Source organism: Myxocyprinus asiaticus, chromosome 25 (genome assembly GCF_019703515.2).
Source record: "Myxocyprinus asiaticus isolate MX2 ecotype Aquarium Trade chromosome 25, UBuf_Myxa_2, whole genome shotgun sequence".
Taxonomy (NCBI): Eukaryota; Metazoa; Chordata; class Actinopteri; order Cypriniformes; family Catostomidae; genus Myxocyprinus; species Myxocyprinus asiaticus.
In genome coordinates this window covers 8222029-8237421 of record NC_059368.1, presented here as the reverse complement: position 1 = coordinate 8237421, position 15393 = coordinate 8222029, and the positions used below count along the sequence as shown (strand labels likewise).

At 36.2% G+C, this 15393-nt stretch overlaps 1 protein-coding gene across 2 annotated transcripts in view; it reads left to right on the top strand.

The window, feature by feature from the left end:
* The window catches only part of LOC127416039 (protein FAM184A-like), a 172765-nt gene extending 157872 nt beyond the window's left edge, over positions 1 to 14893 (top strand). The window contains exons 16-19 of one of the 2 annotated variants that reach the window (XM_051655130.1): positions 1496 to 1613; positions 2197 to 2301; positions 7887 to 8095; positions 14241 to 14893. In XM_051655130.1, the coding sequence (XP_051511090.1) occupies positions 1496 to 1613; positions 2197 to 2301; positions 7887 to 8095; positions 14241 to 14322 (514 nt within the window). In that variant the 3' untranslated portion in view covers positions 14323 to 14893. The remainder of the gene's footprint in view (positions 1 to 1495; positions 1614 to 2196; positions 2302 to 7886; positions 8096 to 14240) is intronic. The other variant, XM_051655131.1, reaches the window with a different exon arrangement.
* Positions 14894 to 15393: the final 500 nt, after the last annotated feature.

Sequence of the window (15393 nt, the reverse complement as noted above, 5' to 3'; positions counted from 1 at the left end):
TCACTAAAGCAAAAATATTCACCGATCCCTCAGCCCAGGGGTTGCCGATGTAATTGGATATTGCGATATATATACATATATATATATATATATATATATATATATATCGTGAAGGAGGAAACAAAACAAATTTATTCACACACATGATGTATTTTCCCGGACAACGAAATACCCGACCGTTAGAGAATGCACAGATGATGTAGGTTCTTTGCCAGAGAGATGTTCACGACTGTTGTAAAACCATCTTTCAAATAGTTGAACTAGTGAACGACGAGCTCTGCGCACTTTGCTAGTTTTTAATTCTTTTTATGTTATAAACCAGTGAGATTCGATACACCCTGCTACATAACTGTTCTAAGAAGTCAACATGTCAAAGAATTCAAAATCCTCGGGCTCTGGAGATATTAAAAGACACTTACGTGCTCAAGCTGATACCTTAGACAGGCCCACAGACCAGGGACTCAGTTTGGATGGTGCGGTGGGAGAATGTAGTTTAATACTTAAAAGAACATGTCTTGAGGTACCTTAGTTCGGATTTGCACTCTATCAAGCTGTGTTATGAACGCAAGAATGCATTCTCGTGTTGTGCTGTCTGCTAAAGGGTTGTTTTGTTCTCTGTATAAGCTGCGCATTGCCTGTACAGCTGAAGGTTTGCTTACTGCCCCCTGGAGAAAACAGGTGGTACTTCAAACTTGAATTTCTCAGGAATCTTCCTTATTACGGTCCGGGACCATAACGCATAATTGAGTCATTTTTTATCAAATTAATCTCACTGAATTAACGCATTAAATCAACAGACCTAATTAATATTATTATTAATATTATTAATGAACTACATTGCATAATATGTAAGGGATAATGTACAGGATAATAAACCCCAACAAGGTGATCAGGACACTGACGCGAAGCTGAGGGGTCTTTAATCACCCTGAAGGGGTTTATTTTGCGATAACAACTGACTGACTGGACATTATCCCGCTCATTACACTGCTACTAAGCAAATAAATATATAAATGGACATAAAATATTGATTTGCGTTGAAATTATGCAATTATGTGAGAAGAAATAAGCTGAAATCCACCTCCGGAGTTCTGTTGGTTTTTATTTAGTGAAAATGACCATCTGACTCCTCAATATCCAGCCTATTACAAGGCTACTTGCCAAATAAATGGACATGAAACATTGATTTGAGTTTAAATTCTTTTTTTATCTTACTTGTAGAAATCGCACAGTGATCCAAAAAGCAGAAAAGATGACTAGCAATATTCAAATGAGCACTCTGATACATTTTAATCCCCAGATGTACAGTTGTTACTCAGAGACATCAGACCACTAGATGGCGTCATTGACCAATTGGAATCAAGTATTCCAGATTGCCGTGTAATAAACAGACATAGAATAGACTGAACCCAATCATAACATGCCTGTGACCCATTTTTGAGTCGTGACCCACCAGCTGAGAACCACTGCGTTAAAAAATTCCTGTGTTCTTCAGGTTGGAGGGGACGGAGGAGAAATTCCGAAACAGAGAGAGCAGACTTGAAGATCTGCAGACAATAGCCGAACTGAAGGACATGGTGGCCGAGAGAGAAGCTCTGGTCAAGAAGCTGGTGGTAAGAGCATTATCTCAGGCTTATTGTTCAATTTTCCAGCTGTGAATCTTGTTACACAAGACTAGGTAGCCCACAGGTGCTCAGTCCTGCTGTATCTGCTGAGTTAAGCAGAGTTTAAAGTCTCACAGGACTGGAGGGATGGTTCTATTTCAGGACAGACAATTTACCTGCTGCACTGAAATTCGAACCGTAATATAAACTCAGTCATGCACACAGATTAATACAAATGAAGTTGATCCAGTTTGGCTGTACAGAAACAAAACTTAAATGAAAATGACATCGATATTCCCTGCAGAAAAGGCCAGCATTGCTGGTCACCAATATACAGGATGCTATGTTTTATTGCTGGTAAGAGCTAACCCTACCAGGCTTTTTAGCTATAGAATAGATTATGTTGGTTGACCAGCATTTTTTATGCTGATCCATCAACCTAACTTGCATAAACCATCCTGGAATAGCATGGAAAGCTACACTGGTCTTTGCAGCAGGATAGTTTGATATCGAAGAACTCAATCCCATCAGTAAAGTAACAACTAATATTAGGGACATTAAATATTAAATAAGTATCTACTTTTCCTTACAGGATGACAAAAAGTTCTACCAGCTTGAGCTTGTAAACAGAGAGACCAACTTTAACAAAATATTCAACACAAATCCCAATGTTGGTGTCATTAACCCTCTCATCAAGGTAAGACTTCTTCTTCACACCTTTGTGTCTTTGGAGCATGTTGTTGGTTAGTTTCAGTAAGACATACAGTAGTAATGAATGAATGAATGAATGAATGAATGTTACATTAATATAGCGCTTTTCTGACACTACACTCAAAGCGCTTTACACAGTGAACAGGGGACTATCCTCAACCACCACCAGTGTGCAACATCCACCTGGATGATGTGATGGCAGCCATGGTGCGCCAGTACGCTCACCACACACAAGCTATTGGTGGAGAGGAGAGAGTTGAGTGATACAGTCAATTCATAGATGAGGACTGTTCCAAAACCTAGTGATCTTTCTACCTAGACAGCATTTTAAGGCATCATGTTCCAAATGCGAAGGCTGTTTCAAAAGGTACTGTAGGTTGCATATTTATGCCTTAAAGATTACTTGTTTTGCCCAAAATCTAAGGTAGCATTATCCTTCACAGAGTAGTCAATCCCAATTCATTGTGAAGAGCTCACTGAAAAAAATTATCCAAGATGCTGAACAAGTCAAGAGTAATGGTGATTATAAATGTATTAATTCAAAACGGAAAAGTGTTGATAAAAGTTCAGTCTAATTTTAAAAATGACTATTTTCCCCAGTATTTGTGTGTGCTATCATGGTTTTTTATGCATATTAGAGTATTGTTTCATTAGCTTAGCAACCTGCTAACTTAAAACTATTGGAATCAATCGTGAGCCGAACAAGTCGAGAGAAATTTTGATTATGAATTTGTTTAATATAATACAGAACAGTATTGATAAAAAATTGTTCAGTCTAATTAAAAATCTTCTATTTTACCCAATATTTGTGTGTGCTATAATGTATTTTTATGCATATTAGAGTATTGTTTTGTTAGCTTAGCAGCATGCTAACTTTGCACTATTGGAATCATTCAATCAAGGTCCCATTTCAGTTAGGATGGTGCCCTAGGGGGCTTTCACACAGGACGTGTTCTTGTGTTCCACTGCAATATTTTCTTATTGTTCGTCTATGTAAACACTCTAAATGGACATTTTTGACCAAGTTCAATGCACCTATGTAGACAGTAGACAACAAGGCTGCACATTAGGTTTTGGAACAGAGCTATTATACAGGTGCATCTCAATAAATTAGAATGTCGTGGAAAAGTTCATTTATTTCAGTAATTCAACTCAAATTGTGAAACTCGTGTATTAAATAAATTCAATGCACACAGACTGAAGTAGTTTAAGTCTTTGGTTCTTTTAATTGTGATGATTTTGGCTCACATTTAACAAAAACCCACCAATTCACTATCTCAACAAATTAGAATATGGTGACATGCCAATCAGCTAATCAACTCAAAATACCTGCAAAGGTTTCCTGAGCCTTCAAAATGGTCTCTCAGTTTGGTTCACTAGGCTACACAATCATGGGGAAGACTGCTGATCTGACAGTTGTCCAGAAGACAATCACTGACACCCTTCACAAGGAGGGTAAGCCACAAACATTCATTGCCAAAGAAGCTGGCTGTTCACAGAGTGCTGTAACCAAGCATGTTAACAGAAAGTTGAGTGGATGGAAAAAGTGTGGAAGAAAAAGATGCACAACCAACCGAGAGAACCGCAGCCTTATGAGGATTGTCAAGCAAAATCGATTCAAAAATTTGGGTGAACTTCACAAGGAATGGACTGAGGCTGGGGTCAAGGCATCAAGAGCCACCACACACAGACGTGTCAAGGAATTTGGCTACAGTTGTCATATTCCTCTTGTTAAGCCACTCCTGAACTACAGACAACGTCAGAGGCGTCTTACCTGGGCTAAGGAGAAGAAGAACTGTGGTCCAAAGTCCTCTTTTAGATGAGAGCAAGTTTTGTATTTCATTTGGAAACCAAGGTCCTAGAGTCTGGAGGAAGGGTGGAGAAGCTCATAGCCCAAGTTGCTTGAAGTCCAGTGTTAAGTTTCCACAGTCTGTGATGATTTGGGGTGCAATGTCATCTGCTGGTGTTGATCCATTGTGTTTTTTGAAAACCAAAGTCCCTGCACCCGTTTGCCAAGAAATTTTGGAGCATTTCATGCTTCCTTCTGCTGACCAGCTTTTTAAAGATGCTGATTTCATTTTCCAGCAGGATTTGGCACCTGCCCACACTGCCAAAAGCACCAAAAGTTGGTTAAATGACCATGGTGTTGGTGTGCTTGACTGGCCAGCAAACTCACCAGACTTGAACCCCATAGAGAATCTATGGGGTATTGTCAAGAGGAAAATGAGAAACAAGAGACCAAAAAATGCAGATGAGCTGAAGGCCACTGTCAAAGAAACCTGGGCTTCCATACCACCTCGGCAGTGCCACAAACTGATCAAGCTCCATGCCACGCCGAATTGAGGCAGTAATTAAAGCAAAAGGAGCCCCTACCAAGTATTGAGTACATATACAGTAAATGAACATACTTTCCAGAAGGCCAACAATTCACTAAAAATATTTTTTTTATTGGTCTTATGATGTATTCTAATTTGTTGAGATAGTGAATTGGTGGGTTTTTGTTAAATGTGAGCCAAAATCATCACAATTAAAAGAACCAAAGACTTAAACTACTTCAGTCTGTGTGCACTGAATTTATTTAATACACGAGTTTCACAATTTGAGTTGAATTACTGAAATAAATGAACTTTTCCACGACATTCTAATTTATTGAGATGTACCTGTATGTCCATGTCCTGGAAATGACAGCAGTGTCATACAGTAGGACCAATGTCTGCCATCCTGGATGGGTCCTAACAGTTCATGTTGAATGTTTTGATGCTGCCATTTGTTACACCACGTCCTAACCAGGCATGTCACTAAAAAGCAGTAAGCGCTTAATCAGTGTTTTGGTCCCTACCAGTCACAACAACAATACATTGTGATGTCACTTGTTTTCAGTTTCACGCTGAGTAGCTTCACCCATAGAGAAACCTTATTGGTTCAAAACCTTGCTCTACATTGCTGTATATTAAACATCAAATAATATTCTGATTGGCTGTAATTTTGTCACTTAATGCTGAGCTGTGATGTCTGGTAAGGACACAGTGTTACCGAGGTGCAATCAAAAGCAGTACATAAACTGACATGCGGACCTGGAGTCCATTAGAAACTTTTAGCATCAAAGCACACCATTTAGTGTGAGCATGCTGGACTCCTGTCTAGTTGACGTACACACGAGCACACACACACACACATATACACACACTGAAATAATTAACTGCCTGTATTTTACAGAGCTTAAAGATATAGTTTAAGATATTTTAGATATAAAATTAAAATGGTGTAATTATTTACTCACCCTCATGTCGTTATAAACCTGTATGCTTTTATTTTTCAGTGGATCACAAAAGGAGATCTTTTCCATATTATGAAAGTGTATGGGGACTGGGTCTGTCAAGCTCCAAAATGACAAAAAGCACCATAAAACTATCATAAAAGTTGTCCATACGAGTGCTGTATTCCAAGTCTTCTGAAGCCATACAAAAGCAGTTATGTGAGGAACAGACAAACATTTATGTCATTGTTCACTGAAAATCTAAACATTCGCACAAGCTCGCCATAACGCATTAAAGAGAGTTCATAAGAGAAGTAACACTGTCTGATTTGTGAATTCAATTCACAGAACAGGTCTGAGTGATTCAAATGTCTTAAATGTCTGCATTTTTAAAATTAGTATAAGATGTATGGTCTTTGTATTGTTTTTTGTTTTTGTTGTTGTTGTTGTTGTTGTTGTTGTTGTTGTTTTGGAACTTGATAGCCCCCATTCAATTCTATTATATGAAAAAGAGGAGTGTGAACTTTCTGCATAACATCTCCTTTTGTGTTCCAAGGATGAAAGTCATTCATACAAGTTTGGAATGACATAAGGCTGAGTAAATTATAACACAATTTTCATTTTTGGGTGAACTATCCCTTCAGTGGGGAGATGATGTTTGTTTTATATGTCACAACAACAGTTCCTAAACCAGTGTAAAGAATGTCTTTGTGTTTGACCAGATGTGTCACTGTTGCCTTCATCTGTGCTCTATAACTTCCAAGTGTCAGTGATTACATGTGCATATACAGTATGTGTGTGTGTTCATGTGTGAGTGTCAGTGTGTTTACTGTCTCTTGTTTGTGCTTTTTCTCCCTGTTTAAACACCCAGTTCTTCTTTGCTTTCCAAGCCATTCTTTTTTCAATTTAAATTTTCAACAGCCTCTTCTTCTGATACATCTCTTTTTTGACTCATCTTGATTTGATTGGCTGAGAGCGACTGTTGCTTCCTCTGCTGAGTGCTGCAAGCTTGAATTTCAGGGGCCGTTTGTTAGGAAGCAAGTATTAGCAGGGCTCATCAATAAGGAGTTTTTCTGCAGTAAGTCACATTTGTACTTGCTCTGCCAGTATTTTCACAGGCCCCTCCACAAATTTGTTTTACATCTGTCAATAAATGTTAAGTTTGCTTCACAAAAAAAAAAAAATAATAATAATAATAAATAAATAAAATAAGTTTCAACAAATAATGATAACACTTTACAATTAGATTCTATTTGTTAACATAACTTAATGCATTAGATATCATAACCTAACAATGAACAATATATTTTGCAGCATTTAATAACCTTGGTTAATATATAAAATAGAACAAATATTCGTTGTTCATGTTAGTTCATAATCAATTAACTAATGTTAACATAAACACTTATCTTAAAATTATTTTAAGATTTATGCATTTCAATTTCAGAGTAATCTTCAACAAAATAAAATAAAAATATTTTAAGTTTAAGTGTTTGATATTGTTAAAAATTAAATGTGTAAATCTTAAAAATAGGCAAAAATATTTTTTTTGCGTGATATTTTCGAACTTTTAAAATGTTTATAAATATGGAAATTTACAATTTACAAACATATACATTTTTTTAAAAATGTATTAGTATATTATGAAATTAAAGTTAACCAAAATTAACAAGTGCTGTAAATGTATTGTTCACTGTTAGTTCATGTTAATTAATGTAGTTAACTAATGTTGACAAAAACAAACTTTATTGTGAAGTATGTTACCCAAATAATTTGTGTTTTTTATTTTATTTGCAATAATAGCTAGAAATCAAACAGCTAAAAAATTAACTTCATGACAGCAATAAATATATAAACACACTTTTGCTGGGCATACGGTGTCATCATTTTCAACTCATTTTAACTGATGCTTCCAAGACTATCACAAATTTCAACAAAATCTCATCTATGTTAGCCAGCTAGATAATGTTACCTTGGTGAGAAATTAAAATCAGCACAATTTGCTACAACAATGTTCAATAAATTGCAAAAAAGCCAAACGTTTCATTTTTGCGAGGCATAAAAGCACATGTATATGATCAACAAACATTGGCCATTGCCACAATGCAATACTGATCTGATATAGCAAGTGACAGTTACATCAATTGGCCCCAAACTCTCTCACACTGACCCTGGGCCATCTGGCCATCCTTATTGTTGAGCCCTGATAAGGAGATCGAGAGAAATTCTTTAAAGTGGTATCTGAGAGCATCAAGATACTCTATACTGGAGCCACTCTCCCAACTTTTTTTGTTTGCTTTTCTTGTCCTATATAGCAAAAGCGAAAGAATGACAAATCAGCCAACCGATTCAGCAGCTCGCCCAATCTTAGAGCCAATGTGGAGGCGTCAGGGACAGGGAGCGGCCAGCCCCAGCCCACCCGCCTCGAACCCATCCCCAACTCCCCCATTCACCAGCTGGAGCCTAACACAGGCAAACCCCTGCCCCCACCAGCCCCTCTCACCGAACCCAAGAAACTGACGAGGTGAGGCGCACCTCCTCACGCCAGACGCCTCGCTCTCTGCACCACAGGCCAATGGACAAACACATCAGCACACTGAAATATTACCGCCCTCTCCTGACTCTTTTGTTCCGCTTATTTAGAGGCTGCTGTGTTATCCCTTTAATGTGCCAAACATCATTGCAAAAGTGGAAGGAAACTTGCCAAAGTCACTAACAAATATGTGATGGTTTACTTTGTGTTTTCAGGCTCCTCTCTGCTTAACAGAGAGCGTGAAATCAGGAATAATGGCTCCGATCTCCTTTGAAATAAGTTACTAGAATTATTAACTAGAATAATGAGTACGTCGGCCCTGTCTTAGACTAGGTTCATGTTAGGATTCCCATTTGGATTGCTATTACTTGAAGAACAGTGGGAACATTTGTGGGCAATATACTAAGGAGAATTTAAAAGTGTCAAGCATTAAAAAAAAATGTCTCTCTCTCTGGCTGTCTATTTAAATTTTGTTCAGAATGGCATACTACCATAACATTCAGACTATACTATGCAGTATCCATACTCTGCTCAATATACAAATTGTATGTATGCATGGAATACCCAGATGACCTATATTTGCAAAAATTTGCAATATACAAAAAAGAACTATACAGCAGGTACGGTATGCAGTGTAATCTACTTGACCTTCCATTTCCAGTATTCCCAATGAACTGGAAGGAACATCAAATGCATTTTTAACATCTCTTTCTTGAACCATTATTGATTAGACTTCCAAAAGCTGACATTTTTACATAAAATTGGACTAAAGGGATAGTTCACCCAAAAAAGAAAATTCTCTCATCATTTACTCACCATCATGCCATCCCAGATGTTTATGTATTTCTTTCCTCAGCAGAACACAAACAAATATTTTTAGAAGAATATCTCAGCTTTGTAGATCCATACAGTGCAAGTGAATGGTGATCAGACCTTTGTAGCACCAAAAATCACATAAAGCAAACATAAAAGTAATCCGTATGACAATATTTAAGTAATTTTTTTACTCTAAATCTCCACTTTAACTTTCACACTCAGATGTGAAAGTGAAACTAAAATGGCACCACATGTGACTTTCAGATGTAAAAGTGAAAGTGGAGATTTAGAGTTAAAAAAAAACTCACTCACACCTATTATATTGCTTCTGAAGATATGGATTTAACCACTGGAGTGGTATGGATTACTTTTATGCTTTCTTTATGTGATTTTTGGTGCTACAAATGTCTGTCCACCATTCACTTGCATGTATGGACCTACAGAGCTGAGATATTCTTCTAAAAATCTTTGTTTGTGTTCAGCAGAAGAAAGAAAGTACATACACATCTGGGATGGCATGAGGGTGAGTAAATGATGGGAGAATTTTTATTTTGGGTGAACTATCCCTTTAAAAGTGGTCATGTGCATACTACAGATTGAAACAGTTGTATCCACAAATGTTTTTCGAAGCGAAATGATTTGAAACATTTTATTATGCATATTGCATCCTGCATACTGTTTCATATAGTACTTTTTAAACAGTAGTAGGCTGTACACAGTGTATACTGCAGAGTATGGAGGGACCTTTTATTCCATTGTAAACATGACATGCCAATGACTGTACATGTTTTTGAAACATCTCTCTTTACATACTGCATACTGATTCACCTACTACTTTTAAAACAATAGTAGGCTTTACGCAGTGCATACTGCACAGTATGCAGGAAGCTAATATTCCATTTTGTTTCATACTGCAGCTTGCATACTTTTCAAATACTACCTAGCAGGTAGTATACAGTGTATACTGTGCTGTATAGACCTTATTCACACTAGTGCCACGCTAGTAGACATCTATTTTTAATGAGAATTACAATGAGGCTGTGAGGGATAAACTTACAGTCTTTTCAATGGGCTGTACTGCAGTTTAAAGTGTTTTTGTATTGTTTCACAGACAAAGAATTGATAAAATATCTGTCCGAGAACATTCTTTATACAAAGAACTCCAGACAACGTGAGTTGTGGAAAATCAGATGTGATCTAGGAGCTTTATACAGCTTTATACCGTTCGTGCCATTGAAGAGACTGTAACAGCCTCGCTGTCATTACCATTAAAAATCAAAGATGGCGCTAGTAACATTCCATTCCGAACATAGCCTGTGAAGCCCCATTTGTGATACATTTCTTTTTGAATATGGTATTATATTTTACATACTACTTTTTAAACAATAGTAAGCAGTATACTGTGTACACTGTGCAGTATGCAGGAAGCTAGTTTTCTGTTCCGAACGGAGCCAGTGAAGCCATGTGTTTTTTACACATTTCTTGCACATACTGCATACTATATCACATACTACTTTTTAAACAGTAGTAGACAGTAAAGACTGTATACCCTGCAGCATGCCAATATTCCATTCTTAACATAACAGTTGAAGACACTTCACTTATGTTTTTCAAATATTTCTCATAGCATACTGTATACATTTTTTTCAAATACTACTTTTTAAACAATAGTAAGCAGTATACAGTTGGTATATACTACACAGTATGCAATAATCTAGATGCTATAATCTAGTATTCCATTCGGAAAATAGCCAGTAGAGACATGTTTTTTTAAACATTTCTCGTTACATACAGCATACTGTTTCACATATTATTTTTAAACAATAGTAGGGAGTATATAGTATATACTGTGCAGCAAACAAGAAGCTAGTATTCCATTCCAAACATAGCCAGTATAGCCATGTTTTAGAAACATTTCTCATTGCATACTGCTTCACATACTACTTTTTTAAAGATGTTTCTTTCCACATTAGGCAAATAAAAGGGATACATCAGCTTTTGTACATGTGTGTGTTCTGTTACTCTTAAGTCTTGTATATGAGCTTCAGAAATGGCATTGGAATGCAAATAGGAGCATGTGTCCCTGCTGTCACAGTGCACGCTAGGATTGGTGTCTCTATGTTGTGCTTTGTGTTTTCTGTTTGTGATGGAAGTTATATGACTCAACTGTTATGTTTGTGCTGTCTTTGAAAGGCCCACATTACTATTAAACTACACTGTACATTTTATTTTATTTTTTTATTTTTTTGCGACATCTGAAAGAATTGAAATTATAATTTAAATGGGACATTTTCCACCATGTACTGTCTTGCATCTGTGTGAACGTTTAAATTACACTGTTTTATATAAAGACTTTACATATATAACCATTATATATAATATTCCTTTGCTTTTTCTAAAATAAATCTTTGCCTTTGGCTCTGCTTTTAACTGGCATGTTGTGAGCTGTGGTTGTGTTGTGCATGGATTGCCGTGTTCATCTAATGCTCACTTTTACGGCTGTTCTTGACCCTGGAAGTATTATTAATCTAAAGCACAATTGCGTGGTCTTGATTGCATGCTGCTCTGAATATAAATGAGTTGCGGATGATGCAGCAAAGTGGACTTGTGCGGGGTTGCCCTCAGTTGTCATGAAACACTTGTGGTGCTACCAAGCACACACAGCTATGTGGTTCATTTCATGTCACGGTGATTTCTGGTCCACTTAGCAACAGACCCACAACCACTTTTTAATTTTCAAGCTGGGTTCCCTCTCATTTTCACAACATTCAAAGCTGTGGGCATTTTGATAGAAAATGTTCAAAAGCAGGTAGACAGAACACCGCGGATGGGAATAGAAAGCAGGAATCTTGAGACAGGTTTTTTAAAAGTTACTTGTGATGCATGGCAATGAAAAGTTGTGACCTATTTGTATTCTCCAAACTATTTTAAGAGGAGTCTAATGACATGCTTTCATCCGTTTTTTCACATGTGCTGTTATAAATGAGTTACATTTCAATCATTCTTTGTCTAGGTGCAGGTAGAAGTTGCATTAGTTCTGAACGGGCTGATATACATGCTCGATTACGCCTTAAATTTAGTTTGCTGTAGCTCAGACATTGGGGAACAAAGCGCATTGATTGCATGGGAGATATAAGAGAATAAAGATGAGGCATCAAGCCAAGTACACCAATAGTTTCAAAGGTTCAACTACACTGGAAGTTCAAGGGCTGGTTGACTAGAGATATGAGCACTGATCCAAACATTAGCTTTATGTGTATGAAAATTAAGCGAGTTCCTTTGCAATGTCTAATAGTTGGCTTAACTTTCCAAACTACTTTCAGATAAGCATAGAGAGATTGATGCCATATTTATCCATCCATAGTCTTAGCATCAGATGGCACACTCACAAACAAGTAAAGATACAAAAAAAGTATCAGATAAAAAAGTATCAGATACATATTTTTGGCCAGGTGCTTCACATGGAGGCCAAACAACTTCCATGAAGGTCAACCAGCACAGCTATGTTGGTCCACCAGCTAGACCAGCACCACACCAGCACTCATCAGTTTGAACCAGCCTGGGCCAGCATAGAAATGAATGCTGGTCTAAACTGTTCTTTTCAGCAGGGATATAAAGCATTATAGGTGATTGCCTATCCCAGCACAGTGTGCTCAAGATGTTCTCTCTCGTCTGACATGTCTTATCAGTTCAGTTTGAAGAGCTCCTTCCACCCCACTTACTACCTTCTCTCTGAGTCTCCAGATTTCCACTTTTGAAGCACCTGTTAGAAAGGAGGCATCACGGTGCCATCAGTATTTTGGAACTGAGTCAGTGGTTAGAAGCCCAGACTCCAATTAGTCAGCCTCTTCACCAGACAGCTCGGCTACCTGAGAAAGCTTGCAGCTTAGACAAACTCTTGTTTTCACACTCAGTAAAAACGAAATGTTCAGCAGTGGTGCAGGTGTGTTTTTCTGCTGATTCTACTTAGGAGTTGAGTTATGAGAGAGAAATAAAAATTTTTTTTGTAAATGTTGACCTGAGGGCTCAATTAATCAGGATTGAAAGCGTGTTCTGGTATACAGAAGACCTTGGAAAGTGCCTGAGGTTTTGCTACATTGCAGACAGACACACAGCGGGCTCATACCTCACCTTGGGAGAAATTGAATTTTCTTTTATGAGCTTCATGGGAAGTTTATGTGAAAGAAACTCAGATAGCATCAACACGCTTTAGGTCTCAAACAGATGAAGACATATGATGTCCAACTATGGAGAATGTTTGCTAAAATCTGATCGATACAGAGCACTAAAAAGGTTTTACATTTTAAGCAGAGCACTTTTTGAAGGAACATAAAAGTTTAACTCATTGACATGATTTTCAGGGTTGGACCAAACTAAATTCAAACTTTTTTAGAAGGCATATGGGCATGTTTATTAAAACTACAAACAAGTAAAGCATGGCATACTATGTTTATTTTTTGTATTTTTGTTAATTTTTCTGTTGTTTTCCAGTAAAAGTATCTAAATGTCCTTAAAATGAGATCAGTTTATTTTAGAATCAAAATAAAAAATTAAAATAAACTAAATTCAAGATATATTCTCTGAAAACGAGTCTTAAAATCTTACACAATTTATCTTCTCAAATAATTTTCTCTTGTTTTAAAGGAAAAGTTCACCCAAAAAGGAAAATTCTCTCTTTATTTACTCACCCTCCTGTCATCCCAGATGTGTATGACTTTTTCTTCTGCAGAACATGAAGAACGATTTTTAGAAGATATATCAGCTTTGTTGAGATGATTCAATTCAAGTGAATGGTGGCCAGAACTTTCAAGCTCTAGAAAGCACATAAAGGCAGCATAAAAGTAATCCATACTACTCCAGTGGTTAAATCCATATCTTCAAAAGCGATATGATATGTGTGGGTGAGAAACGGATCAATATTTCAGTCCTTTTGTACTATCAATCTCCACTTTCACTTTCACTTCCACATTCTTCTTCTTTTGTTTTTGGGTGATTCGCATTCTTCATGCATATCACCACCTACTGGCAGGGAGGAGAATTTATATTTAAAAAAGAATTTAAATATTGATTTGTTTCTCACCCACAACCATCATATCGTTTAGGACATTTTGATATGTTTTACTGGAAAACAATGGTGGTCAAGCAAAAAAAACAAAAAAACAATGACATTCGGTGAACAGTCTTTTTCTTTCTTTTTTTTAAAGAAAAGTTGTAGTTCAGCCTAGACTACTGTACAGTTTACATTTTTGTATCTTTCTCCCTGTCTCTTACAATCTTTCCCTGTGTTTTTTCTCCACGTCTGTTTTACTTTCCTCCATAGCCCTCCTGAAGGAGAAGAATCGCCGGTCGCCTCTCCAGATCCCCAGAGACAAGAGTGGTTCGCCCAGTACTTCTCCTTCTGACTTTTGAAATTCAAGAGCATGTCGACCAAACAAACAAACAAACAAACAAACAAAAAAGATAAAAAGGAATATATTATTTAACAACACATGTTTTCATTTATTTATTTTTTCCACTGTGAATGGGGTTTCTTGTTTTTAAAGTGATGATAGGTATGTTTGACATTTAATTTACTGCAGTTTCTATAGAGTGGTGCATATGCTGCTATTTAATATTTATTTAAAAAAAAAAAAACAGTATCGTCTCCTCTATATCTAATTTTAGAATGCCACTGTAATGACTTTGGTACAGCTGCATAATCAATTTTGGTAGGATTAAACTGTTTGTATGGATGTCTCAACACAGATGTAATGATGTCTCACTAATTTTAAAATAAATACATATTTTATATTTATATTACTGGTGTATGCGTAAGAATAAATCATTATTGTGACATTTAATAAAGTGTGTCTGTTATGTGAGTGAACTTTTACCATTCAAGGAGCTGAAAACAAAGAACATATGATTTAAAAATGCCTGTATTTTCTTATACATCAACACACATTGCCCTGAAAGAAGAAAAAATAAACTCTGTTATGGTCATTTGGCTTTTTCTTGATATATATAAAAAAATACTGCTCAGAAGTGAGAGGTGAGTCCATGTTTCAGAAATTATAATAAAATGTATTTGACTTGACATTTAAGATAAAACAAAGCTTAAAACTTAGAAATAAAAGTTTTTCACCTTATTTTTATAGTAATATTATTATAATTTGTTTTTAAATAAAATACTTCATATTTCATTTTAATTGTTTAGATATAAAGATCTGGGAAGTATATAAGGGAAATTGTAATAATTTAACTTTTTGAATCTAAAATTTAAAATAAAAATCTAAATCTTGAAAATGTAATATATATATATATATATATATATATATATATATATATATATATATATATATATATATATATATATATATATATATATTTGTCATTAATTTGCACACAAAAAAAAAAAAACAATTGCCGAGACTTTTCATCTCGACGTCATCGGCCTCTCCACTTCTGGTCACTGGGGTGTACCATAAGCCCAG